Below are 27,831 nucleotides of genomic sequence, written 5' to 3'. Positions count from 1 at the left end.
GTCGTTTAGATAATTTTGTAATGTTGAATGTCTGAGTGTTTGTCTTCGTCTATTTCTCTATTGTTAACTATCTGTGAATATTTTAGATTATCTTGTACATTTAAAAAAATAAAATCAGATTAAGATTTAAACTGTCAAATGGTTGTTACAACATGCCCTTCATATGGGGCATGTTGTCACATTTCACTTTCTTTCTCTTTGGGTAAATAACAGAAAAAATATGAACTGCATTAATGAAATAATACCACATATTTGTACCAGACATGTGAAATTAATATGAAAAATAATAATAATAATAATTACTCTGAACACCATCTGAATTTGCAAAAATCAAGAAAACCAACAAGTGTTGGTTGTACTCCATTCTTCCCCTAAACTAGCTAAATTAAAATAAACTAAATTAAATCACTGTGTGATGAGGGCTAGTTTTTGACAAACAAACAAAAACACTACTGAAAGGGCTTCATTGTATTTCTTAATATAATGTTGTTATTATTAATATTTTACTTGCAATTAGTAAATACTCTAATCTCCGAATTCAAAACATTTTATTCATTACTATTCATGAGATTAAAAATCTCAAAGCCTTTAAATGTTTACTGATCAAAACTACTACTTTCTTTCTCTCTCTCTCTCTCATAACCAAACTGTTTATGAACTGAACTGGATGAGCTGGATTTTTTTTTTTTTTTTAAACAGGATTGGCAACTTTTGCAAACAGAAGTAAAAGAAGTTTTACATCGTGTGCCATTTTACACCAGGACATACTATTGTTTAACTCTCAAAAACCGAGCATCAAAGTGATTAATAGTAATATTTCTGCTTGCCTCTACAGGATTTACGTGGTGGGGAAGCACTTTATGAGAATCTACAAACATGTCGGAAACCTATTGTAAACAACATTTTGATGAAGTTGAGTGAGCATTAGTCAGGTGAGCTGCTTTCACGTGACTTTGTCATTAGTAACCATGAAAGCCTTTCTTGAAGTATTTTAAAAACTTAAACATACTTGAAGAAAGCCTACTTGAAGAAACATGAATTTCTCAATCATATTAGGCCCATCATATAGATTTTTTGGGTTTGACATATAAGTCTTATGTCATTTAAAAAATTAATGCTAATTTCCTTATGCCAACTTCTACAACTAAAATAAATAAAATAAGGTAAACATCAAATGACTTTATAGTTTATATATTTGAATTATTAAAAATGTAGACGAAGAATGTTGTAAATTAATGTATTTGTGAACTTTTTTTTTGCCTACATGTCTCAAACTTAATTTAATAAAAATGAATGTGAACTCGACCCTGTCAAATACAAAGAGTGCTGTTGTTACAACCATTGTCATCAGTTAAAAGTCTATACATATTTATTTTGTTAATTAAATTTACTGAAGTATATTATTATAAACTCTATATTATAAAATTATAAAGTATATTATTATAAAATTTATAAACTCCCCTATCAAGTATCTCACCCCATTTCCCATTTATTAATTTCATTTTAAGCATTTAATTTCCTCACTGTTCACCTTTTTGTATTTTAAGCAGCAAACAAGTGGAAAAATATTCAAGTAAGTAGCAGTGTAAAGTTAAAGTAAATCTTTGTATTTCAGTGTATCTGAATCAATGTTTATGACTGAATGAATCATGGAGGAGAAAGAAACATTCAATGAAGATTTTTCTCCAGGATGCAGGTATATTCAAACTCTTCGTATTATTTGAATTTTGTTGAAATACATTGTATGTCACATAACAGAGTATTTGCCATGGCTGTTAAGGTGATGTTAGTGGTTTTCTCTTTCATATTGTGGGACTGAAATAAAATTAGGACCCTGACTGTCTAAAACATGGTCTCTATATATTGCCTTAAATTAAAAGATCCATGTTAATAAATAGATGGACAGATGAGTGACATGATCTTTGTGCAATGCCACACTGTAAAAAAAAAAAAGTTGAACCAACTTAAAATTTTAAGGCAACCAGCTTCAGCAGATTTTTGAGTTTGCTCAACTTGTCTATTGAGTTTATACAACAAAAATTTGAGAATCTCCCACATAAATAAGTTGAGCAAACTCAAAAATCTGCTGAAGCTGGTTGCCTTAAAATTTTAAGTTGGCTCAACTTTTTTATTTATTTATTTATTTATTTTACAGTGTAAATTACTCTTCAACATTTCTGAAACTTTTCTGCGTGTAAAATATATGAACTGTTTTCTATTATCTCTGCTCTGTTCTAATGTCTGTAATATATTAAAGTCAATTCCAGAGAGAGAAATCAAACTCACTGGAGTCCAGCTGTGTATCCTTAAAGAGTGATGGGTCTATGAGACAGCCAGTAAAATTTGGGGAAAAACACAAATCAACTGATCTGAGGTACAAAACTTCTGTCTAGATATATAGATATTCTATAAATATAATGTCAACTCTATGAATTTTTCTTGTCTAATCTGTTGTCTTTATTCTGTTTCTCTATTCTATTAAAGTCAATTCCACGGTCAGAGATCAAACTCATCGGATCTCAGCTGTGTGTCCATCAAGAGTGATGGGTCTATGAGACAGCCAGTAAAATTTGGGGCAAAACAGAAATCAACCGAAGTGATGTACAACATTTCTGTCAAGATAGATATTCTCTTTTTGATATTTATATACATATAATATCAACTATGAGAATCCTTCTTGTGTCTAATCTGTTATCTCTGTTCTGTTAACATCAATTCCATAGGGAGAGATGGCATGATGGGTCTATGAGAGAGCTATTAAACTTTAGGGGAAAAAACACATCAAGCGATTTGAGGTACACCATTTTACTTTAGACAGACAAAGAGATGACCAGCATACAACAAATACTGCATACACGGCAGAATTCTTCAAATATGCACTTATCAAAATACAGAAATGGCCAAACAAATTCTCAAACCATTTAAAACTTGAACCCAACTCATATTACAGTATAAAGACCTGAAATATCAAGATTTGAGCACAGGATCAGGTCTTCTCTCACGGCTGGTCCAGAGCTTCAGTCCTGATGTTTGACTAACATCTACTGACACCCATCACACTGATAACCTGGACCAGAACAATACTGACAAGCTCGAAAACTCCAGATTCAACCAAATCACAGCAGGAATGAAACACAGCTATATTACTTAACACAACAACAGGTTAAAAATCAGTGGTTAAAATGAATTAATTTCTCTGTTTGAGGTTTAGCTACACATAATTTCAACTATGCATTCTTGTCTCTATTCAAATATTTATACTCCATTGATGTAAAACATATTTTAATTGATATTCACAATATTACTGTTTTACTGCATTTTCATCAAATAAATGTATCAGCCTTGATGAAAAGAGACTTATTTAAAAAAAAAACATTACAAATCTACCTGATCTAACTAGTAAACAAAGTAAATAGTGACTAGCAACATTTGATCTGAAAAGTTGTTCAATATTAACTTAGTTTATTGATTTTTTTTAATAAATGGAATATAACACTCTTATTTGCTCTATTGGTCTGAATATTAGCACAGCTTGTACAAAGGAATCACAGCCTTGATGATAAACACAACTGATGCGTGTATGATACTGCTTAATTGACCTATCGGTAAGCCTCGCCAACCTTATTTACTGTTGCTCGCTTGGACAAACAAACAGAGTTGCTAACTGTCTTAAAATGACAGCTGTCAGTGTGAATACCTTGTCCAAAGTTGTTTTTGATAGATTTTGGACACAGAAGGACCACTGTTCAAGTGGGACTTAAATATACCATGGAGGAATATATAAAATATTTTAAAATAAATATGCTGGGTAACAAGATTTATTTGGAAGCGAGTGTTTACTGATCACAATGCAAGCGGGAGAAGCCTCATGTTACCGTTGTCACGATTGCAAATGAAAACATCCAGCATCAACACTGTTCATGTACCACAGGATATGACTAAATTATTTTACATTTAACCAGTTTAAAATGGAGAGGCACTACAATGTAGACCTTCGTTTATGTGTTTTTGACCTACACTGTACATGATGTGAGAACAATTAGCTATTTAGGTTTCTATGTTAGCATGGACTCACTAACTTCAACATTAGCTAGTTTTAGCTAGAGATAATGTTACCTTGCTGAAGCACAAAATGGCACAAACGTTCTGCTTGAGCAGATGAAAATTGTAACTTATTGAGAGTATGACAACCAAAAAATGTACGTTGGATAATAAAATTATAAATTGCATTGCCTATCCTCTCATGATGCCTGGAATCAGTGTTAAAAGTAACCCAGGCAGCAGGCACATCGTTTTACCATTTTTGTAGCATAAACACCATAAAACCGATGAGAGCTTCGGATCATCCAATGTTTCTCTATGGCGCTGAAACCTAAAGACGTCCGAGTTCTGGTCCCTGTGCAACTGATACTCAACTGCTTTTGGCTCATCTGCATTCGAGGGGAGGGGCTTACCGATAGGTCAATTATTTGATTGGCTAAGGTTAATTTACTATCATTTTACCTCCTTAATTTATGTTCCTATCATTTTTACCTCTTTAATTTATGTTCTGTAATCTGTTAATATGTCATTTCTTTAAATTTTTTTAGTTGTCAGCTGTTCCAAAGCAGATTCAAATCGAATCTGCTGAAGAAGTTTCAGAGTCTGTATGAAGGAACAGCAAAGCAGGGAAACCCAACACTCCTGAATGAGATCTACACCGAGCTCTACATCACAGAGAGTGAAAGTGGAGAGATCAATAATGAGCATGAGGTGAGACAGATTGAGACACAATCCAGGAGAGCAGCAACAGAGGACACACCAATCAAATGCAAAGACATCTTTAGACCTTTACCTGGACAAGACAAAGCCATCAGAACTGTGCTGACAAAGGGAGTTGCTGGCATTGGAAAAACGGTCTCTGTGCAGAAGTTCATTGTGGACTGGGCTGAAGAGAAAGAGAATCAGGGCATCCAGCTCATATTTCCACTTCCTTTCAGAGAACTCAATCTGATGAAGGACAAAACACTCAGTCTTTCAGATCTTCTTCATGTCTTTTTCCCTGAAACCAAAGAAATAGAAATATCTAATGATGAATATAATGTGTTGTTCATCTTTGATGGTCTGGATGAGTGTCGTCTGTGTCTGGATTTTCAGAGTGATGTGAGGTTGTGTGATGTAAGTGAATCAGCCTCAGTGGATGTGCTCCTGATGAACCTCATTGTGGGGAATCTGCTTCCCTCTGCTCTCATCTGGATCACCTCCAGACCAGCAGCAGCTGATCTCATCCCCTCTGAGTGTGTCCATCGAGTGACAGAGGTACGAGGCTTCAATGATCCACAGAAGGAGAAATACTTCAGGAAGAGAATCAGTGATCAGAGTCTGGCCGATACAATCATCACACACCTGAAGTCATCAAGGAGCCTCCACATCATGTGCCACATCCCTGTGTTCTGCTGGATCTCAGCCACTGTTCTGGAGAAGATGTTGAGTCGAGCAGAGAGTGGAGAGATTCCCAAGACTCTCACTCAAATGTACACACACTTCCTGATCCTTCAGACCAACATTAGACATGAGAAGGACTATGAGAAGAAAGTCAAAGATGAAGACATGATTGTCAAACTGGGAAAACTGGCTTTTCAGCAGCTTGTGAAAGGTAACCTGATCTTCTATGAGGAAGACCTGAGAGAGTGTGGAATTGATGAGACAGAAGCATCAGTGTACTCAGGATTGTGCACTCAGATCTTCAGAGAGGAGTTTGGCTTGTTTCAGGGAAAAGTCTTCTGCTTTGTTCATCTGAGCATCCAGGAACATCTAGCAGCTCTATATGCACATCTGTCCCTTATGAAAAAAAACATAAATGTGTTTATTACTCTATCTTCTAGTCCTTTGAAGCATTTAAAGAAGGCTTTACATGTTTCATTATCTGAGCTGCATAAGACATCTGTGAAAAAGGCCTTCAAGAGTAAAAATGGACATCTGGACCTTTTCCTGCGTTTTCTTCTGGGACTCTCACTGGAGTCCAATCAAACTCTCTTACAAGAACTACTGACACAGACAGGAAGCTGCTCCTACAACAAAGAGAAAACAATTCAGTTCATCAAGCAGAAGATCAGGAGGAATCGCTCTCCAGAGAGATCCATCAATCTGTTCCACTGTCTGAATGAACTTGGTGATGATTCACTGATGCAGGAGATCCAGGATTTTCTGAAATCTGGAGAAATATGTAAAACCAAACTCTCCTCTTCACAGTGGTCAGCTCTGGTTTATGTGTTGCTGACATCAGAGCAGAAGATGGATGTTTTCAAACTAAAACTGTTTATTGGATCCCAAAATACAGCAGATGAAGTTCTTCAGAAGCTGCTGCCTGTGGTTAAAGAATCAAAATCAGTTCAGTAAGTCACACTGACAATAATCACTACACTTATAAAGCATGATCACATGAACATGATTTTGACTTTAGCATGCATCTTACCAAAGCAACAAAAGGGTTAAATTTCCACAAAATCCCATCACTGAAAGTCAGCAGGAGAGTGCTTACTGAAGCACCTGAGGAGATTTTTGTGTGTCTGTGTAAGAGCTGATGATTGTAGAGGTCAGTGTATGAATGTGACTGGGATCAAAACTGACAGCAAACAGTAACAGTGTCTTTAACAGTGTTTTGTTGTTGTTGTTGTTGTTGTTGATGTATATAGATGTTGCATGATTAGGATTGTTTGTCCTGTTTATGTGAATGTTTTACATTTTATTCTGTAGTCCCAGCTTGTATCAGTTCACCATGCATCTTCAATCTCTGCAGGTTGATGGATTGTGGTGTTACAGATGAAGGTTGTGCTGCTCTGGCTTCTGCTCTGAGATCAAACCCCTCACACATGAGAAATATGAATCTGTCACTGAATAAATTAGGAGCATCAGGAGTGAATCTGCTCTCTGATGGACTGAAGATTCCTCACTGTAAACTGGAAAAACTACGGTAAGACTGGTGGTTACATTCTCCATTTTGTTCTTTTTACAGGGCATCTTTTTACAATACCAGTAGTACCAACTCAATCCTGTACACATTCAAAGGCCCCGTTTACACTAGCGTGTTTTCGTTTTAAAACTACGTTTTAGAATGAAAACGATCCTCGTCTACACTGGCGTTTCCGCTGCGTTTCAGAAACAATCTCTGTCTACACTACACAACCGAAAACGCATGTCACGTGACCATTCATGCAGGTACAACCATAGATATGTATAGGTAGATTCCCTATTATTTAGATGTCTGCGTGCTTGGAGCTTGGAGCGAATTGGGAATCTACCTATCTATGGATACAGCAATGAGCATGATGCTATTGTTTACATGGTCATCAAGGATACGCAGAGAGAATGTGGGCAGACATGCCATCGTTTTCAAAAGTCTCCGTTTTGGTCCGTTTACACTGAAACGCAACCCCGGAGTTTTTGACCTTGAATACGCCGGAGTAGTGTAAATGATAGGTGTAACCGTAGCAAAAGTTATGTGTTTTAAAACGAAAACGCACTAGTGTAAACGGGGTCAAAGTCAACTGCTTTCAAACGATACTGTGTGTTTTTGTGTGTACGCTCTGATTTTGCAGCGTTTGTAGCAAATCACAGGCATCTCTGTTGAAAGCAATAGGGAAGTAGTTGACGAAGTTGTTCTTGTAGTTCTAGGAACTCAGTTCTAGGAGCTAGCCAGCAGGGTGGTCCCTAGAGAACCAATTTCTCCCTTGGGCTGTTTTCCTGGTTGTATTCGCACTGGAAGCTGGAACTCTGAAGTGGCTGACAGCCACGTCTTTAAGTGTGGCGTTTACAAACGTCAACAACCGGTGAATGGAGGATTTTGAGTTCTGAGCTGAAAAGAGGCAGTGGTGTTTGATAGCATATTTCCTATTATTGTAAATATATATACAGTGCCGATAAGCGGAGTAGCCAAGGCAAGCTGAGTGATGTTATCAAGTACGCTGCTGTTCCATTTGCAGAATTACTGGATTTGCGTCCTCCTTTTCTCGGGAGTTCTCACTCCCGAATTGAACTTGCCAAGTCCTAACTACCAAGGATGCAAGTCCGAACTTTGCGTACTTGGTATCGAGGAATGGCTTATGAAAAGGTTCCTCCATTGCGAAAGCCCCTAATGGCCAATCAGCAGTGTTTACTGTAGGTTAGTCAGAATCTGCTCTGAACTAGTTTTTGTTTTCACAAGTTTATGGAGTTCTACATGCTCGCAAAGTCTTGCTATTATAACGAGAAAAAAGCATACAGACGGTGAAAATAAGAGATTGATTGTGTAGTAAGTTATTGATTATATCAGGAGTTTTCTTAAAATTGTGAATGGATAATGTAGAGAACCCGATCAACATGAGTAAGCTCGGTCAGTTCATGTTGCTCGGGTTCTCTACATTATCTATTCACAATTTTAAGAAAAGTTTTGTTTATCTAAGAGGACCAAACGTCCACATATACTGTTTTCAGGAATGGCAAACACAAGTGTAAAAATATTACGCGAGTGAATCAGCAAAATTGTTCCGCAGTTGACGGTGGTAAATGTAGCAACGGATGGAACAAACTATCTGACAAGCTGTCAAAATAGAGCTGTGCATTAAGTGATGCAGAATAAATTCAGAGTAACAAAACTACAGTAGCAACAAGTCTGTGTTGGCTCAATCCAAAGTTCTGTCATGAAACTCTAGATGGTGCAGTCCAGTAGGTCTAACTCAATCTGACATAATGACTTCATTATCACAACTGATTGGTCTTTTTGGATCAGCAGCCAATAAGCTTGCTGCTCAACATTCAAATACTTAGATAGTGCTTGTCGTAGCAGTTGCTGCACGCTTCAGAAAGCTTCTGAAATTAACATCTAAGATAATTGAATGCTCTTTTACTCCATATCGCTGTGCATATTGCACGGTCTGCCTAATTAATTTCAAACGAGCAACCATAAACAAGTATTAAACTAAGTGTCATGCTTAGTAGTCTTGCATTCGTATGCAGGAGTGAAATATTAAGCATATTAGCAGTAGGTTTTACACATCTGTGTTTATACAGCTGAACAAACAACAGGAGCAAATTAAAATCTATTAACGTGAATATCATTATTAATATCAATTAATGTGTGATTGTATTTTTTGTTATTCTAAAAACTAAAAACATACATCAGTTAAAACACAACAATAACCATTGCATAATAACTATTTGCATATTTTAAGTTATGTATGTTTTTTCATGCCTTTTCTTGTATTGCTGATTGAATTAAGCCCTTATTTAATTGTTAAAGTCCATTTAATGTGAACTCTATGCCTGCATACCTAGGGCTAGAGATTTAGACGCTAAGCGCTGAATTTAAGATTGTAGTTTAGGTAAGGGAAATCTAAAACGACAGCGGACATGGAGACACAGGATGCTATTCGCTCTGTTGTGGAGAATATTCCCGGCATTTGCCAACTGAAGCCCGAACAAGAAGAGTGTTTGGTTCACATTTTGAATGGAGGTTTAGAGGGTCTCTGTCTCTTTTATCTGTCAAGCTCGAACTGGCACCCTTTTGACAGGTCAGTATCTCCTTTCTTTTCCAGTCCTTGAATATTGCCATGTAATGCTGTAATCTTGCAATTAAGTTGCAGCATTTCTGACAGACTCTAAATGAACTAAAAGCTGTGTTTAACAGAACTAATCCTAACTTTGACAGTTGGCTGCAAATATTTTCTTGTTTGTCTCTACTGTCAAATATTAGTTTAGATGCACTAATTGTACCATGGATGCATAGATTTACTTCACATAGTCTGCAACGGTCGTTCACAGCCATCTTCACTCCAGTATTTCCCTCAATGGTTTTGTTTTTGCCGCATATCTGTGTTTACAGCGGAAGTTCGAGGTGGCTGAGCCGGCGCATAACATACTTCATAATCAAACGTTATGTGATTGGCTTACGGGTACACCAATGATTTTAAACTTCAGACATAATTTCCTCGCATCCCAGTATATTTGCATTTGCACCCTGCATGCGCTTGTTTGTTTCATTTTATTTTTTTCAATCATTAAAGCAGCTCCATCTGTGCAGCATGTGACTAAATTATAAGGAATTCGATGCTTGGTGAACAACGTGTCAGTCGTATGGAAAATATCTTCTCCTCGTGTTGTTGTAGACAAATTAGTTGAAAATATTAGTTTATTTTGGCGTTTTCAATGTACAGCAAATATGTAATGAGTACTGCTTCATCTGCCACAGTAGAGGTTTCGTCAAGTTGGATAGAAAAAGGGTGCATCTTTAACTTTTCAACCAACGTGTTTTCAACATCATCTGCCATTGTCGATTCTGTCTTTTATTGTATTATTGGAAAGAGGTACAGTTTTTAGTTTGGAAGCCACCTGGGTCCCTCACATTATTTCTGGCATTTTTACACATGCGTGTTTGAGCAGAGTTTCCCTGATGGTGTACGGCTTTTTTATTGGGCAGTTCAGAGCGCACTCGAAGGATGCAATCATTGCCTGTCTATTTTCATTTCCAGCTCTAGTCAAAGCATCTCTGATGTTCTGGGGTCTATTTGACATAAGTTCTTTTTTTTTAACCTAATGTCTGTTTGGTTTTGGTGCTCTGATGTCTCTTCAGTTTGCAGGGCTTCATGCATTCATTCACTAGTCTCTCACCATAGATTACACACTGAATTCTCAACTTGTCCATTGCTTCATTGAAACCGAATTCAAGATAACTGTCCAAATAAACCCTTGTTTTCTTTTTAGCGCATTCATTTTTATCTTATCCTTGGCGTTTTGCCTTATTTTCTCTTTGCTGTGTCTTTTTTAAAGCTATGTCTGTACGTTCCCTCTTGAGTTGCTGCATGACGTTAAGGAAATTTCTTCTCTTTACATATATGAATTATTTTTAAATATTCAGAATTGAATTATTTATCAATAAATAAAATAAATTATAAATAAAAGTAATTAAAAAACAAAAAACAAAAACAAGAATGAGCTTGGCGACCCCTCGAAAATCTTTAGCAACCCCTAGTGGGGGTCTCAACTCCCGACATGGGAACCACTGGTCTAGAGCATGTAATCGTTATATAATATATGTGTAATATATGTCACAAGCTTCAAATCGGAATTACGCTATTTCTGCATCATTGCACATGTTCAGTCTTTTTCAATCCGATCGAGTGTTTACATGCACTCTCAATCGTATTAGAAAAGGAATAAACCACCCCCTTCAATCCGATCGAGTTCAATCGGATCGATTAAGGTGTTTACATGAAGGCTTTTCATTCCAATTGAGGCAATAATCTGATTTACAAACTGATTATTTGGTTGCATGTAAATGTAGCCAATGTTTATGCATGATTATTGAAAAGTGATTTTTTTAAGTCACTGAAATAAGGTCATAAAACGCATACAGAACATTTGTTCACAAGACTTTTGATGTGGATGTGGACTTTTAAACTGGATGTGGTAGACTTTTTGCTAGGTTTTGCTACAAAATGATGTGAAAATTGTCCTGCTCACTCATTTACAGAAAACAATATATTGATTTAATTTTTATAAGACATGTTTTGTTTTAGAAAAGCCGTATGCAAGGGAGTGACAATGGCCATGAAAATTTAGTGATTCACACCTGAGAGACAAATGGCCTCCCCTAATGAGCCATTAGAGTGGCCACATTGAGTTACATTGAAAGTGGTTACTGTGAGGCAGGTAAGAAAGAATGTGATGGGAAAGACTGGACCTCTTGTTGGTTTCATACGGATTACTCATACGGTTACAATTGGTAATCATTCATCTCCTTAAGTCCGTCTATCATGCGGGCTCCCGCCAGGGTCTATATTAAAACCAGTTCTGTTTTCTCTATATGTAAGCTTTGGGGTATAATTTTAGGAAATATGAGATTGCATACCACTGCTATGCTGACGATACTCAATTGTATATCCTATTACAACCAGTTGATAAGTCCTGTTCTACTATTGTCCTACTAAGTGTCTTGAGGATGCAAAATCCCGAATGGCTAAGAATTTTCTCTACTTAAATGAGAGCAAAATGGATGTTGTTGTTTCTTTGCCCCTTATTTCTAGTTATTTGGGGCCCCTCTCTAGAAATGTTAATCCATACACAAAAAATCTGAATGCATAATTGATTCAGAGCTGAATTTTGCAAAACAAGTGAATACTGTGGTGAAAACTAGTTTCTACTACTTAAGGTTGATAATATAAAACCAATGCTCTCACCTACACTTTTAAAAATAAAGATGCTGCTCGATGCCATAGAGTGTTTCTCAACCCTGGTCCTGGGCGCCCCCCAACACTGCACATTTTGTTTGTCTCCCTAATCAAACACACCTGATTTAACTCATGAGCTCATTAGAAGAAACTCCAGGACCTGAAATGGGTGTGTCAGATAAGGGAGACATACAAAATGTGCAGTGTTGGGGGGCGCCCAGGACCAGAGTTGAGAAATACTGCCATAGAAGAACCTTTTTGGTCTAAATGGTTCCATAAAGAACCTTTAACATCTGAAGAACCTTTCTGTTTCACAAAAGGTTCTTTGTGGTGAAAGAAGGTTCTTCAGATTATAAAAAAAGTTAGAAAGAGATGGTTCTTTAAAGAACCTTTGACTGAATGGTTCTTTGTGGAAACAAAAATGGTTCTTCTATGGCATCGCTGGGAAGAACCTTTTAAGCACTTTTATTTTTAAGAGTGTAGAGATTTGGAGACAATCATCCATGCTTTTATATCATCTAGACTGGATGTTTATTTAGGAATTTCTCAATCATTGGTAAATCGGTTGCAGCTTGCAAAAAATGCTGCTGCTAGACTATTGACGAGATTTTATGAGAAAGAGGGACAGATTCACTCTGATTTTAACATCCCTGCAATGGTTACTGGTTAGATGTTGGATCGATTTTAAGACCTATTAATAATTTTTTGAATTTTAAATGGTCGTACGTCCTTGTATTTGTCAGATCTTGTATTTGTTCCATATGTATTCTTTTCTATGTCTTTATTACTTAATTTGTGTTATATGCAACTGCTTTATTTGTGACTGGATTGGGCAAATGTCCACTTAATTGTTACTTTGTAATGAGTATTTGTTGTATTGGTGTACGTTGTAAAGCGTCCTTGAGCCTGGAAAAGGCGCTATATAAATTAAACATATTATTATTTATTATTATTAGAGCTTGTTACTCTACATAAGCCAGTAAAGAATGTGAGATCTGTTGATAAACTATTGCTCCAGGTACCGTGGTCCTGACTCAAGCAGGGGTGATCAGCCTTTTCAATAGCCAGACCTCGGTTATTGAATAACTTACCGCTAGACATCCTCTCTGACCCATCACTGATCGCTTTTAAAATGGCTTTGAAGAAGCACTTTTATATCTTGGCTTTTGAGTTTGATTCAGGAGAGACCCAAATATCAGGGGGTTTTTAAATTTTTTTTATGATGCTCTGTTTTGGTTTTGTTTCTGTTTGGTTTTCTTGATTACTCTGCTCTTGTGGCAGTAGAAATGTGCTATATAAGAAAAATAAAATACACTAAACATGCTCGATCTACACCAAATTCAAGCATATACTTAACCTAGGACATAGATTTGTAGTAGCATGGATTTAATGTTCTCTACTAGAGCCAGTAATTTCAGAATAAGTCTGAATAAAATCAAATGTAACCGTTTATTATTAGAAAGGTAAACATGTATCATGCAATTACATAATCAGTCAGTTCAGAGATAGTCAATTCAAAACATCAGTTTTTCAATCATAAATCTACTCCCATCACCAGACCACGATTTTAACTGAGGGCTCTGGCACTGACTCTGCCAATCAGGGGTGTTGCAACTGGGGAGAAAAGGGGGACGGAGTGTCCTTTTTGGGCCCGACTGACAATGTAAACTCAGAAGATTGTCATTGTTCTCCACAGGTTGGGTAAGTGTGGTGTCACAGATGAAGGTTGTGCTGCTCTGGCTTCAGCTCTGAGATCAAACCCCTCACACCTGAGAGAACTGGATCTGTCACTGAACAAACTAGGAGACTCAGGACTGAATCTGTTCTCTGATGGACTGAAAGATCCTCACTGTAGACTGGAAACACTGCGGTAAGATTATATGAATAAACATTCTCCTCCATTTTGCTCCCATGGCAGTATGAATAAAATTAATTATATGACAGGACACTCTAAATTTTAAAGATGTTGTTTTAATCTTTATTACATTCCTTACAAAGTTTTGACATAATTGTACTATATTTATGATGAGAGTATAAGGTAAGTGGATAATGTGAAAGCGACAACTGCTATATATCATACAAATGTGTTGAGGATTTAGGGGTATTTAATAATAATCTAATACATAAAATAAGTAAACCAATATACCGAAGGTAGCAGTGTAGCACAGTTCTTCAGCAGTGATGTTAGCATGTCAGTCTTCAAAGAATCTGAACCTTTCTGAGATTTGGTTTATACTCGCTGCATCCACAAGTTCACTTGCTTGCATGCAAAAATGACATCATTGCAGCAAAAAGTGCACATCGCCAGGCCCAGTGTTTTAGAGGCTGTAGCATTGCTTCTCTTTCATAGGTTCACTCCACATTGTGTCGCTGATGCTATGGGAACAGCCCCAGTGTGATGGTTGTCTAAAGCCCTTATACCTTCCCACCAATTGATTGGGCACTCACACAAGGAATACTTCACGGGCGTGCTCGCTCCATCTCAGCTCAGATTTCTTTGAGGAAAAGGTTTATCTGTTGCTTATCAGAAAAGTGAATGTCGTGTTCTTTGCTTACTGTTTTGGAGCAGTTTACCATTCCTCTTAGGCGGACACAATGAGTTTCCTTAATATGTGGATCTGTGCGACAGATTCATCGCAGGAGCCTGAACAGTATGTGCTATGTTGTTTGGCGATTATTGGCCTGTCTGATTTGCCTGTCTGCTTTAGGCTCTCTTTCTTTTTGAGGAAAGAAGAGCGTTGGTTTTAACACATTCATTTTAATCCGGACTAGATATGGCATTATAGCGTGGTGCTCTCCCTCCAGGTCAACGGGAGAAATACACAGACGAGACGGCTGTATGCTCTTGAGTGGAAACTTTGTTTCCTGGTGTGGTGTGGGCAACGTAACTTGGATCCAGTCCACTGCCCTGTAGCTTTAGTGCTGGAGTTCCTATTAAGTCAGTGAGTTCCTATTAAGTCAGTTTTCAGCAGTGGTGGCCCAAGCCGGTCTTGATTTTATGTTGCAGTGATTGCTGCTATATCATGTGCTGATAGGAGGTGTCTCCATTGTGCGACATTCTCTGGTTTCCTCCTACAAGGAGCATGACGGCTTTGACCTTTCAGCCCTGTGTGAATTCCCTCATGGGAGTTATCAGTTGCTGTAGAACAGGGGTGTCCAAAGTCTGGCCCGTGGATGAATTTCAAACAGCTTGTCTATTAAAATATATTATATGTGGCCCGCCAAGCATAATTTACAAATGATGCAGTTTCACAATGTCACACAAGGTGACAGCATTAGATTTTAGGCCAGACATAGCAGTAACACGAGTGTTACCATTTCTTTAGTGCACAAGAATTCATAAATAACGCCCCAAAAGCAGAACAGTGGTACTTGTGTGAACCGCACCACACAGACCATTATTAACTCTGCCTTAAGACAGCGCAGCACAATCTCAGAACAAATGCGTTAACTCATTGACTGGTCTTGATCATGCGACCACTAAATAGCACTGTGAGATGCAGATCCAGTTTGGAGCAGAGGTCCCCGATATAAACCTAGCTTAAAGTCAGATGAAACAGCACTAACATTCTCGACAACACTGACGCGGAAAACAGGTGAAACATTGCGACAACAATCCAGTTAGAATAGCCTACTTTTCAATCCACAAATCTCCAACATTTACAATGGATTTACTGTAGTAGCACTAACTGTGGTATTGTGGCAGAAATAAGATATTCATATCAAATTTTATTATATTATCAATGTAGACATATAGGCCAAGTATTTAGGGAGTAATGAAATATAGGCCATATTATACAGACATTTTGTTATAAGCAGTTTTGTGCATTTCTGTTTATATTAAATAAAGGTGTTTATACACTAAATACCATTAAGCCATTCTAGATATTATATTATAGATAGATGTGATAGATTAAGACACATAGATAGATATGATATTATAGTTATTCATTATTCATATATAAAAATTCATATAATAGAAGGAGCATCCCCCCCACCCCACACCCCAAGTGTGTCCACAACATCGAATCTGGCCCCCTTTAAAAAAGACCATCTATTCGAGCATAATTCTGATGGTCAAATGGCTGTCACAGAGGATGTCTCATTGGGTGACTGTTGCTATCTCTGAGGCCCATGAGGCACGTTGTTTGGCTTTGCTTCTATGTGTTCATACTCATTCTGCAAAATGAGTTGCTTCTTTCCAGGCTCTGTTTAAGGGTTCTTCCTTTGTGACATGTGGCCAAGTATGGTGTCCCATACTTTGAATTTGTGCTCTGCATTTAACCCATCCAAGTGCACACACACAGCAGTGAGTAGTGAACAAACACACACACACCCAGAGCAGTGGGCAGCCAATGCTGTGGCACCCAGAGAGCAGTTGGGGGTTCAGTACCTTGCTCAAGGGTCTCACCTCAGTCGTGGTATTGAGGGTGGAGAGAGTGCTGGACATTCACTCCCCCCACCTACAATCCCTGCCGGACCTGAGACTCGAACCTGCAACCTTGGGGTTACAAGTCTGACTCTCTATCCATTAAGCCACGACCAGCCAATGACCACCCCTTTGGTGGATATTTGTGTTGCAGCAGGATGGTCCTCTCTGCATACTTATCGGGTTTTATGGTCCGGATGTGGGGATGGCACCTGGCTTGAACAGGACACTGTCCTTGGTCTTCCAGATAAAGGTCTTCAAATGTAGTCAAAGGCGTTATGCTATACTGTTCTTATAGTGTCAGCGATGCAGCGTGGAGTGAACCTATGAAAGGGAATGTCTCTGTTACGTATGTAACTTCGGTTCCCTGAATAGGGAACGAGACGCTGTGTTGCCGGCCATTCTCCTGCTTTGCGAAGTGCTTCCTTAATGAAAAAATCTGAGCTGAGATGGTGCGAGCATGCTCTCAAGGTTGTCTAAAGTGCCACTAGCCAATGAATTGGTAAAAGGGATGATATAAGGGTTTCAGACAACTGTTACATAACGTCAGTGAGGTTCCTGTTCAGGGAACCAAGTGTGATGGTTTCATTTCAAGTTTTTTTGTTTTGTAAAGCAGCTACGTATAAGCTGGTAAAATAAACTGTTTTAATGCATAAATACAAGTATGTTACCTTTTATTGGATGCTAAGTAAAACAAAACATTTTTAATTAATTTTTTAATGTTCCTACGGGACTGAATAATAAAGAGGTATTTGCATAATAACATTAGTTATTACACATAAACTGGCAACTGCAGGTTATGTGTAATAACTAATAAATACACATAATAAATAACTAAAAAAATAAATAATGCTATGAGAAGCATATCAAAAATTGTGTCTAAAATGTAATTAGCAATATTAGATTCTAGTTTACTGAACTGTATGAAATCAAATTCCAATCTTCAAATTGCAACTCTGTTTATAATTGGGAAAATCAGCACTCTTGCTTACGTGATTTTGCTTGACTATGTCATGTGAAGCAAATTTAAGGCAATAACACTTTACCCTCATATCAAGAGGCTGTGTTAACATTAAGTAGCATGGCACCTTATTCACAGAATCCACGAGACAGATATAAAACTTTTCAGTATGGAGAAGCTGAACGGTTGTTGTATAAATAAACTCCAGTATAGACGGCTCAAAACCTATGATTGAAAGCAACATACAATGAATTAAATGTTGTCCTGTTGTTAAGTGTGTATGTTATGATCTACATTATTAGCCAGCAGACAGTGGCATACTGTCAGCCAGTCTGCTGCTGGAGGAGCCACAACTGTGTCAGGTTCTGCAATTTTCATTGGCACATGCCACAAGTTTTAGAAGCACATACCAACAATCCACTGCCACTGTAAAACAGATGTGCCACTAAACATAGTGGCATTTGCCAGTGGTTTCTGTGTGTACGATGTCATGCCTCTTACTGTCAATACCGCTACTGACCATATCTTGAATTATGTTATTATATTATATTATATTATTCTAACAGGATTCTAATAAGTTACATCAAACAGTGAAAGCTGCACTCTCAAGACGTGTTTTTATTTGTTTGTTTGTTTTTTTTTTGTTAAATGAGTGACATACTCAATGTCAGCTTGCACATTGTTAAAACAACAATTACATTGTGGAATCATGTGGAAATGAACTCTGACAGTGACATCAAGACACTGATGCAAAGTGGAGGTTGACTATTCTTGCTAAATAAATAGAGTACTTTTCCATTTGTTTCCAGTATTTTTTCAAATCATACAGTGGCACGTGGGGGGCTTGAGCCCCTGCCCATTTAATTCCAAAATTTCTATCGAGTGGGTACCCCATGTACCCCAAGAAAATTCACACTAATATTGAACCCCCTCAAGCAGAAGTGGGTCTGAACCTTAGACTGGAGCTGTTAATCATGTTGTGGATTAAGTCTCTCTTTCTGATTGTGAAGTTGAAGTGAACTGAGAGACTGAAGAGTGTCCTTGTTCTCTACAGGTTGAATGATTGTGGAGTCACAGATGAAGGTTGTGCTGCACTGTCTTCAGCTCTGAGATCAAACCCCTCACACCTGAGAGAACTGAATCTGTCATTGAATAAATTCGGAGCGTCAGGACTGAATCTGCTCTCTGATGCACTGAAGGATCCTCACTGTAAACTGGAGATACTGCGGTAAGGCTGTATGAATGTCTCAGCATCCTCCCCCATTTATTCCTGTGGTCTGAGTGTCCTTTCAGAACAATGAAGAGGGTGTTGTTTTAATCTACACTACATTCTTTCCAAAGTTTTGATGTAATTTTGCAATGTAGAAATTTGCAATAGAATAAGATGAGTGGATGATGTGAAAGCAGCAACTGCTTCATGGGATACAGATGTGTTTTGCGGATTTGGGGGTATTTACATAAAAATCGCTGCCAAAATAAGTTTTATTTCACCTTGTTTCTATGTCAACATGTCACGTGTGACAGGATACGCCGCAGCCACAAAACGCTGTATGACAGTTGTCACTTTTATTTAGTTTTTCCTTTTTTTTTCTTCAAAATATTTACAAACTTGTTAACTGTCATCAGCTGATATTCTGATTCTCAAATATGTGCAAGTGAATGTGTTTTGTAATTTACAAACCTATATAATGATCTTTTTATTTGATCTATAATGCCCGAGGGATGCCACGTTAGTTTGTGGTGCAATTCAGAGAATCATATCTGTCAGATTTACAATGTAAATTCATAAATTTCTGCACAAAATACAATGTAATTTAAAGGAAAATTATGTGAGTGGTGCTGAGGGGCTCTGTGGTGCTTCAGGATTTTGAACAGCACCTAGAGTGGCAGCTGGGATCCGTGGACGGCGTCTGCACCAGTGTGCGAATTTTAAAGACGTGGTGCAGCACTGCACTTGTCACGGTGTGCGACGGTGTGAATTGTCAAAGATGACTTTTAGAAGAGGCCACTGTAAGCCATGCTGGTAGTTAGTTTTTTCCCCTGATGAGGGTAAAGGGAGAGGGCCTGGGTTCAAGAGTCATGGTTCGCTCCTGACACAAATATATTATGCAAAAACTTTTATTTTGGAAGCAATTAAGCACGATTCATCCCTTCTTTCAATGATATTGGAATGATTCCCATCAGTCAGCATGTAGAAGCGGGTCTGCACTGTTAGATTTTCCTGTATTTGGCTGAGCAGTTGTTGAGTGGTTCACCACTGTATTTGATTTCTCTAATACATAAAATAAGTAAACTTGACTAAAGTTCTTGTGAAGAGAAGAATTTATTGAAGGTAGCAGCTCAGTTGTTCAGCAGTGATGTTAACGTGTCTTCAAAGAATCTGAACCCTACTAAAATTTATATTTGCCTGTTTGCTTGGTTGCGCGCATCACAGTGCTAGCAAAGTGCACATTAACTTCACCACACTCCATTTCATTTGGCGCTATACAGCTTTACAAAAAAGTAGAGACTGAATAGAAATACATTTTAAAATTGTGAGAAGTGGTGTAATAAGCAATGGCTTCTTACTGAGTTAACTCTTGTTAACTAATTTACAATGTGCCTACACATTGTGTTTATTTATAATGTTGTTTTTGTTGGCTTTAATTTTGAGTTAATGGAAAAAATAAATATGAATATAAGTCATATACTTAAAAAGTCAGATGGTTTACAAACATTATGGTCTGTAGATGGTCAGTAAAATTATGAACTGTACTCAGAGCCAGATTATAACACAGCGTTGCCCCAGGCACAGATCAGTTTAATGGATCTTAAATCTTTTAATGAAATTCTTAGGGGTTGTGGGAGGGTTCCCCCTCAGTTGAAATCAAGTTGGTAGGCTCGTGCATACATTATACAGCCCACTGTGAACACCCTTCAAACTTTATGAATTATTATTTTAGGTTCAAGTGTGTGTAAGGAGTTGGAAGCAAGCAGAGTATGGCTGTTTCTAAAGCATGCAGTGTCTTCTGCTGTTAAAAACTAAGCTCAGAATCGATTCGAGAGAGAATTGCGATGTATTAGGAAAATCTCATAACTGATGCAGAATAATTTCTTAATTTGCAATGCATCTATTTATTTTCCCAGCCCTATCATTTACTGGTACAAATTGGATTGTTAAAGTCGTCAAGTCATCTTTATTTATATAGCACTTTTAACAATACAAATTGTGTCAAAGCACTTAACAGTATCGAATTGGAGGATAGAGTGTCAGTAATGTATAATGATAAGATTAAACACTCAATTTTCTAAATTTTCAGTTAAAGGCATTTCATTATTGAATTCAGAGATGTCATTGTCTAGCTCAGTTTAGTTTAAATAGTATCTGTGCAACCAAATCGACGATAATTGCTAGAAATTAAGTGTCCCCAACTGAGCAAGCCAGAGGCGACAGCGGCAAGGAACCAAAACTCCCTCTGTGACAGAATGGAGAAAAAAACCTTGGGAGAAACCAGGCTCAGTCGGGTTAAAAGCAAGTCAAGATTTGGTCTAAATGCAGACTGGAAATCACTACATATACCATTTCTTTCATAGTTGTGAGGATATTGCCTTTTCTAAAATTATTGAAAATAAAAGGGGTATTTGAGATCGATCTGTAGTTAATTCTCTAGGAATTTTTTTTTTTTAAATTAATGTTTTTTTAATTATCTCTTTCATTAATTTAGTCGTATAGGGTCTAACATACATGTTGTTGATTTTGATGTAATCTGAAGGTTGCTGTTCAATTCTCAGTACTGGAAGGAAACGTTGGTGGGAGGAGTGAACAGTGAACAGCACTCTCTTCCACCCTGATTACTCACAACTGAGATGCCCTTGAGCAAGGCACCGAACACACAATTGCTCCCCAGTTCTGCACACTGCTCTGAGTGTGTGTTCACAGCGTGTGAACACACAGTAATTTGTGTTCACTACTCGCTGCTCACTCACTGTGTGTGTGCACTTGGATGGGTGAAATGCAAAGCACACTTGGCCTACATCGCATCACAATATACTGGACTTGTTAATTGAGTCATGGATTTAATCTCTCTTTCTGATTGTGAAGTTCCTGCTTATCTGAGCTATAGATTCTGAACTGAGAGAGTGAAGAGTGTCATTGTTCTCTACAGGTTGAGTTATTGTGGAGTCACAGATGAAGGTTGTGCTGCTCTTGCTTCAGCTCTGAGATCAAACCCCTCACACCTGAGAGAACTGGATCTGTCTGGAAATGAACTAGGAGTCTCAGAACTGAATCTGCTCACTGATGGACTGAAGGATCCTCACTGTAAACTGGAAGTACTGTGGTAAGATTGTATAAATGTGTCAACATTCTCTTTCGTTTTCCTTCTATGAATAATGAACAAAATTAAAACCATGGTATGGTATTCAGGACATCTTCTCCATCAGGCTATTAAAGAGGTTTCTGTGCGCAGTCTCTCAGGTCATCCATAAAGGGCAAAGGTTAAAACCTGGGTCAAGTGCAGTGCTCATATGAAGAAACTGCACAAGTATTGAGTCAGATTCTGGGTATATGTTGATTAAGTTGGACACAATGGCAGATTTGACATCTTTCAAAACTGTTGTATCTGTGTCACTCTCATAAATTCCAGGATGGTGTGTTTCAGAGGCATTTTAATTGTAAGGTTGGCAGCTGTTCAGTGCTCAACAGAGTTGTGATCATTTTCAGTGGTTTGAGAACCTGAATGATGAGCTACTTTTACATCTTCATCAGACAGAGTAACAATGTCCTTAATGTTCCTCTTAATACTCCTGTCTGTAGTTTTTGAAGCGTCAATCTTTGGACATGCGGTATAGTAGCATTATACGCAGAGAGAGAGATTTTTTTCTAAAAATCTTAGTGTGTGTTTATCTGTTGAAAGTCTTCTTTTAATTGGGTAAAATTTATCTGTACTTTCAACTGAGTATAATTTGAGTACTTTTTACATTATTTTAAGAAAAATATGAATACTAGTATTTTAAACTTGACCGTCATGTTCACTTTGTGTGGTTTTCAAAGCGGTCCCATACACTTGCATTATATGGACTAAAAATCTTAGCATTTATCTGAAGAAAAAGTCATATACACTGAGAAAAATGATTTTGTGGTGAAGTAAATACTACATAAAAACAAATGTAATTTCTACATTAAATAATTTAGTTCAGGCAATAATTAAAAAATTAAAGTAAATTCTATATTATTACTCAATTTAAGCTTGTAGAAATTAAAGTTTGACCTTATAAGTATATTTTACTTAGAAGTTTTTGTTATGTTTACAAGGGTTCTTCAAGTTATGATCCTGTTTTTGCCATCATGCACTGGGGCATGAATAATTAAAAAGGTAAAATTTTTCACTGTTTTTCGAGTTGTATTTACAGTATTTTATGGTTGCTTTTGTTGTTAGGTTTAGTATCTTACTGTTTTGTGACATCTGGAGTTCATTTTCTACTCAGAAATGACCCATTCAAACTCAAACACTATCCACTGATTGTTACCGTCATTGTGTATGGTGTACCAGGTATTGAGGTCTCTGTGTTCATTTGGGTAATAATTAAGTTAAGTGGGCAAATTATTTTAAAAGGATAACAAGCTGTCTACTTGCTTATTTACATGTTTGTAAGTGAATCACATGCGTTAATAGCATGCTTTCATCCCAGTGCTATATTGTAAAATGTTGAAGATCTAAAATAAGTTAAAATGTTATTTTGGTTCAACTCAATTAATTATATTTTTAATATAAATGAGTTTAAATGTTAAGTTAACACAACTTGAAATTACTTAGTAGATTATATCATGTTGCATGTTTTAAGTAAAGAATGTTGTGTGAACTCAAATATTTAAGTCCATATAACAAAGATTATCTTGTTTAAGTAAAATTTTAAGTAAAATTGTTCCAAGTTGGGTTTACTTAAAAAGTGTGATGCAAAAATGGTGCATATATATTTTAAGTAAATCTAACACATCAGTTTTACCAGTGCACATCTAGCATGAGGGTGAGTAAATGATGAGATCATTTTCATTTTTTAAATAGCAAGATGTGATGCAGAGGCCAGAAACATAATCCAGAATACAACAATGTGTTGAATTAATGAGGAGAGACACCGAAGTAAAACATGCAACATTAACTTTTTGAAAGGACACTTTTTGTGTGGTATCTTCAATGCCCGTCTATAACAATAATTAATCTTTAAATTGTTTATTTGGGGCATTTAGAATTCATTTTCTCACCAAATATTATAATGATTGATTATTAAAAATATTAGTTATTAATAACATTATTTTGTGTGACTAATTAGATTAATTAATAAGCAAATCATGTAATTATTTAGATTCAAAATAATCATTGACAATCCTAATTGTTACTCAGTATATCATTATAATATTACAAAAGTAGTAGAAGTTTTAAATAAGAATTTTATTAGAGCAGGTAATTTATTTGAGAATCATATTTCAAGACAGTATATTAATAAAATGACATACAAAACAAACAAACAAAAAAAAACATTCAAACTACATTACCTTTTAGTTTTTCCTTACAACCAGTTAAAGAGTCACAGGTCTGGCAATAAACTTAAAACCTGCTGGTTTAGATGCCATAGACCGTTTTTTTTAAAGTAGGCGCATCAATTATATCTGAACCTTTAACATTGGAAACACCTAAAATCTGGAAAATAGCCACTGTATCGCCTGTCTATAAGAGTGGTGATAAAACAGAGCCAAATTTGTATTCATATCCAATCTCAGTTTTGCCTTGTGTTGCAAAAGTGATGGAGAAATAGATTAATAAGCAATTGATAGGATTTCTTAACACAACATCTTATCTGAAGTCCAATCTGGTTTTCGCTCATTTAGTTGTACTACAGCAGTTGTAAAAGTTATGAATGATATCTATAATGCATTAGAAACACAACAGTTTTGTGCAGCTATTTTTATTGATCTCGCTAAAGCTTTTGATACAGTTGATCATTCTGTTTTGTTATCCAGATTACGTAGTATTGGTGTGTCTAATCTAACCTTATCTTGGTTCTCTAACTATTTATTTAACCAATATGTAAAGATTGATCACCAATTATCTGAACCATTAACTATTAAACAAGGGGTCCCTCAGGGCTCTGTGTTAGAGTCAACCCTATTCTAAATTTACATTAATAATATTTCTCAGGTTATCTGTAGTCAGAAAACCAATATTCACTTATATGCAGATGATACCATTCTTTATACTGTAGGATCTTCATATGATGAAGTTTTAAAACAGGCATAGGACAGTTTTAATAATATTCAAGAGGCTTTTAATGACTTAAATTTAGTTATGTTAAAAATTATGTGGTTTGATTAAAAAAAACAACAACAAGGCAATAAAGACATTATATTTTTGGATTGGGCAAAAACTGAAGTATCTTCATACAAATGTCTCGGAATCTGGCTTGATAGTCCTTTAATTTTAATAATCACAAAACTAATCTTCAGAAGAACGTTAAATCTAGACTTTAGTTTAGACTAGACCCTTTAGACTAGAGGTTTTTTTTGCATCGAAACAGATATGTGTTTACCACATTAACCAAGAAATATCTTGTTGAAACCACTGTTTTGCCCTTGTTTGACTATGGTGATGTGGAATATTGAAATGCACGTAAAGGTGTTGTGGAACAATTCGATTACCATGCAGCATTTAGACTGATAACTAATGCACCTTACAGAAAGCATCATTGTAAATTATACTCTCTTTTGAATTGGACATCATTGCATACAAGAAGGGAAATTCGCTGATATATCTTTATTTACAAAGTTCTTCTAGGCTTATTACCTGAATATCTTTAAAAGTTGCTACAACTTCATATTAATACATACATCTAAATCATCTAATTATATTTTCTTGACTATCCCTATAAAGAAAACTACTTATGGTCATTCCGCTTTTGAATTTGCTGCCCCAAATGATTGGAATGTGCTACAAAAGCTATTGAAACTAGAGACAAATATTTCAATCGTTGCATTTAAAAAAATTACTAGTAAGTAATTTTACCTCAATCTGTAAGTGTTTTTTTTTTGTTTTGTTTTTTTTATGATTTTTTGTGCCTTATGTGTATTGTAATGTATGTTCCTATGTCTTTCAGATATTTATTATTTATTATAGGCTGTTATTGAAAATAAGAACCTGTTCTTAATGACTTGCCTGATTAAATAAAGGTTAAATGAAATTGTTCTCTACAGGTTGAGTGATTGTGGAGTCACATATGAAGGATGTGCTGCTCTGGCTTCAGCTCTGAGATCAAACCCCTCACACCTGAGAGAACTGGATCTGACTGGAAATAAATTAAGACACACAGATGTGAAGCCGCTCTCTGATCTGAAGGATAATCCACATTATAAACTGGAAACGCTTAAGTGAGTAGTGATGTTGTTTGAATTATAATAGAAAGTTGATACAGTTTCTTTTTAGGTTACTTTCTTGGTAATAGTTACTTACAGACATGTTTAATAAGAGTTCTATTTATAGTATGAATTAAGTATCTTAATGTTTTTTTTATTTTATGTCAAACAATATAGTATTTCACTTTTATTTCTGACTGTTTACATGCACACTCATTATGTGATTATAATGAGATTTAGGCAATATTGTGATTAAAATGTATCTCATGTAAACAATACTTAGATCAAATTTGTTATTAAGCTCATAATTGTACTAACCACGCAACAAACAGACATGTAAACACCTTAATCATGTTCAAATCACTGAACTCTGTGCCACTTGCTGCCAGTGCCACCAGTCTCTGCTCCTTATCTTCACCCAGAGCCGACATGAAGAATGCAATGGCAACCCCGTTTGCATTGCCATTATCACATTTCAATTTCATCACGGTGCCGAATAACCATCCAGTATATCCATAGAAATGTGTTTAGCATTTGACTTAACCTCTTAAGACCCTGCGGCCTCATATGAGGACTTTATATTTTAGTAAGTCTGGGTGTCCTGAACAGAGCACATTCAGGGCTTTTCAGAGATACCAAATGATTGGATGTTTCACCATGACCACTCCCTCTCCTTGGTCTTCAAAAATGTCTGAAGTTAATTTAGTGACACTCTTATGGAATTATGATAATATTTTGTAATTATCATTTAAATGTCAAATTTTTAAATTGTGTGTCATAAATCAACATCTCAGGAAAATGTTATAGGGTTTCAAATCAAAATATGACTTTCTGTTACAAACAGGACGTTGATTTCATACATGTCCTCATATGAGGACATCGGGACTAAAAGCATGTTTATTGCGCATTTTGGTAGGCATAACAAATGAATAGGGAAAGAAATTATATTTCAATATTCTATGAAATATTATATATTATTATGAAAATCTTAGCAATTATTACTCCCATTATTACACTTCTTTTTTCATTACATGTTGCCCCAAAATATGCAAATTAGATTTAGTTTATAGATACATTGTATATAATGAGAAAACACGTTTATGGACATTTTACACACATTTTGCAGAAAGAAAAATGGTATATCGAATCATTCTGTTATAACGTAGTTGAGAATTGTCTTTATACAAAATTTGGTAAAAAAAAAAGAAATCTTGAAAACTAAAAATTGTTTTTGCCTATGCATGTTCATTCATCTTTTTTCTTTTTTTTCTTTTTAAGAAATTGAGTCCCGATGTCCTCTACCGAGGTTCATCATTTGTATTGTTCATTGAGGTATAATAGCAGTAAAACTAACCACACTTCTTAGTGAATGATCACAATAATGAAAACAGCATGTAAACAGGTGGTGCACATATAAACACAGTTGTCTTTTTATACCTGAAATTATGTATTTTGAGAAAATGTCAATTGAAATCGAAGATGGTAAATATTTTTTGTTACTTTTGTTGTCATAAATAAAACTAACCCAAGTACAGAAAAAGGACATTCATACAGGATTGTGGATAAGAGTCATCATTCGTGGTCGTTTGAATGCAAAATCAAGTTCTGAATGGTCAAAAGAGCTTTAAAATTGTTCATCATCTCTGACAAATAGTGCAAATAGTTTGTTTTAGTTCTTCTAAAGTGGACAATGCAGTAATGTCACACACATTTGACTGTCTGTGTTATACTTTCAGGTTTCAGATGGTAGTCTGACCTTCTCTGGATCAGCTGATGGTGAATAAAGAGGCACTACAGACCAACATCACATTCAACAGAAACAACAGACACAAACCCGTGTTTGTGTAACTTTCCAGAATCATCCAATTGTTGATTC

At 36.3% G+C, this 27,831-nt stretch overlaps 1 protein-coding gene across 2 annotated transcripts; it reads left to right on the top strand.

The window, feature by feature from the left end:
- Positions 1–713: 713 nt before the first annotated feature.
- On the top strand, positions 714–27,831 carry LOC131526369 (NACHT, LRR and PYD domains-containing protein 12-like). 2 transcript variants are annotated; one of them, XM_058754644.1, is made up of 13 exons: positions 714–723; positions 836–932; positions 1,616–1,696; positions 2,258–2,374; positions 2,485–2,601; positions 2,724–2,795; positions 4,590–6,374; positions 6,779–6,952; positions 13,879–14,052; positions 18,627–18,800; positions 21,718–21,891; positions 25,797–25,970; positions 27,692–27,831. In XM_058754644.1, exons 3-13 carry the CDS (start codon positions 1,650–1,652, stop codon positions 27,708–27,710), a joined length of 3,027 nt encoding a protein of 1,008 aa, XP_058610627.1. In that variant the 5' UTR covers positions 714–723; positions 836–932; positions 1,616–1,649; the 3' UTR covers positions 27,711–27,831. The 2 variants fall into 2 exon arrangements, with proteins under 2 accessions (XP_058610627.1, XP_058610626.1); XM_058754643.1 differs by lacking the exon at positions 714–723 and having other exon boundaries at positions 736–932.

Source organism: Onychostoma macrolepis, chromosome 19, assembly GCF_012432095.1.
Source record: "Onychostoma macrolepis isolate SWU-2019 chromosome 19, ASM1243209v1, whole genome shotgun sequence".
Taxonomy (NCBI): domain Eukaryota; kingdom Metazoa; phylum Chordata; class Actinopteri; order Cypriniformes; family Cyprinidae; genus Onychostoma; species Onychostoma macrolepis.
This window is presented reverse-complemented; position numbering and strand designations above follow the sequence as displayed.

Excerpts from the sequence above, each read along its gene's own strand:
- LOC131526369 (XM_058754644.1), top strand. The coding sequence starts at position 1,650 with ATGGAGGAGAAAGAAACATTCAATGAAGATTTTTCTCCAGGATGCAG. Across the intron at positions 1,697-2,257 it reads GATTTTTCTCCAGGATGCAG|TCAATTCCAGAGAGAGAAAT; the intron begins GTATATTCAAAC and ends AATATATTAAAG. Across the intron at positions 2,602-2,723 it reads CAGAAATCAACCGAAGTGAT|GGAGAGATGGCATGATGGGT; the intron begins GTACAACATTTC and ends TCAATTCCATAG.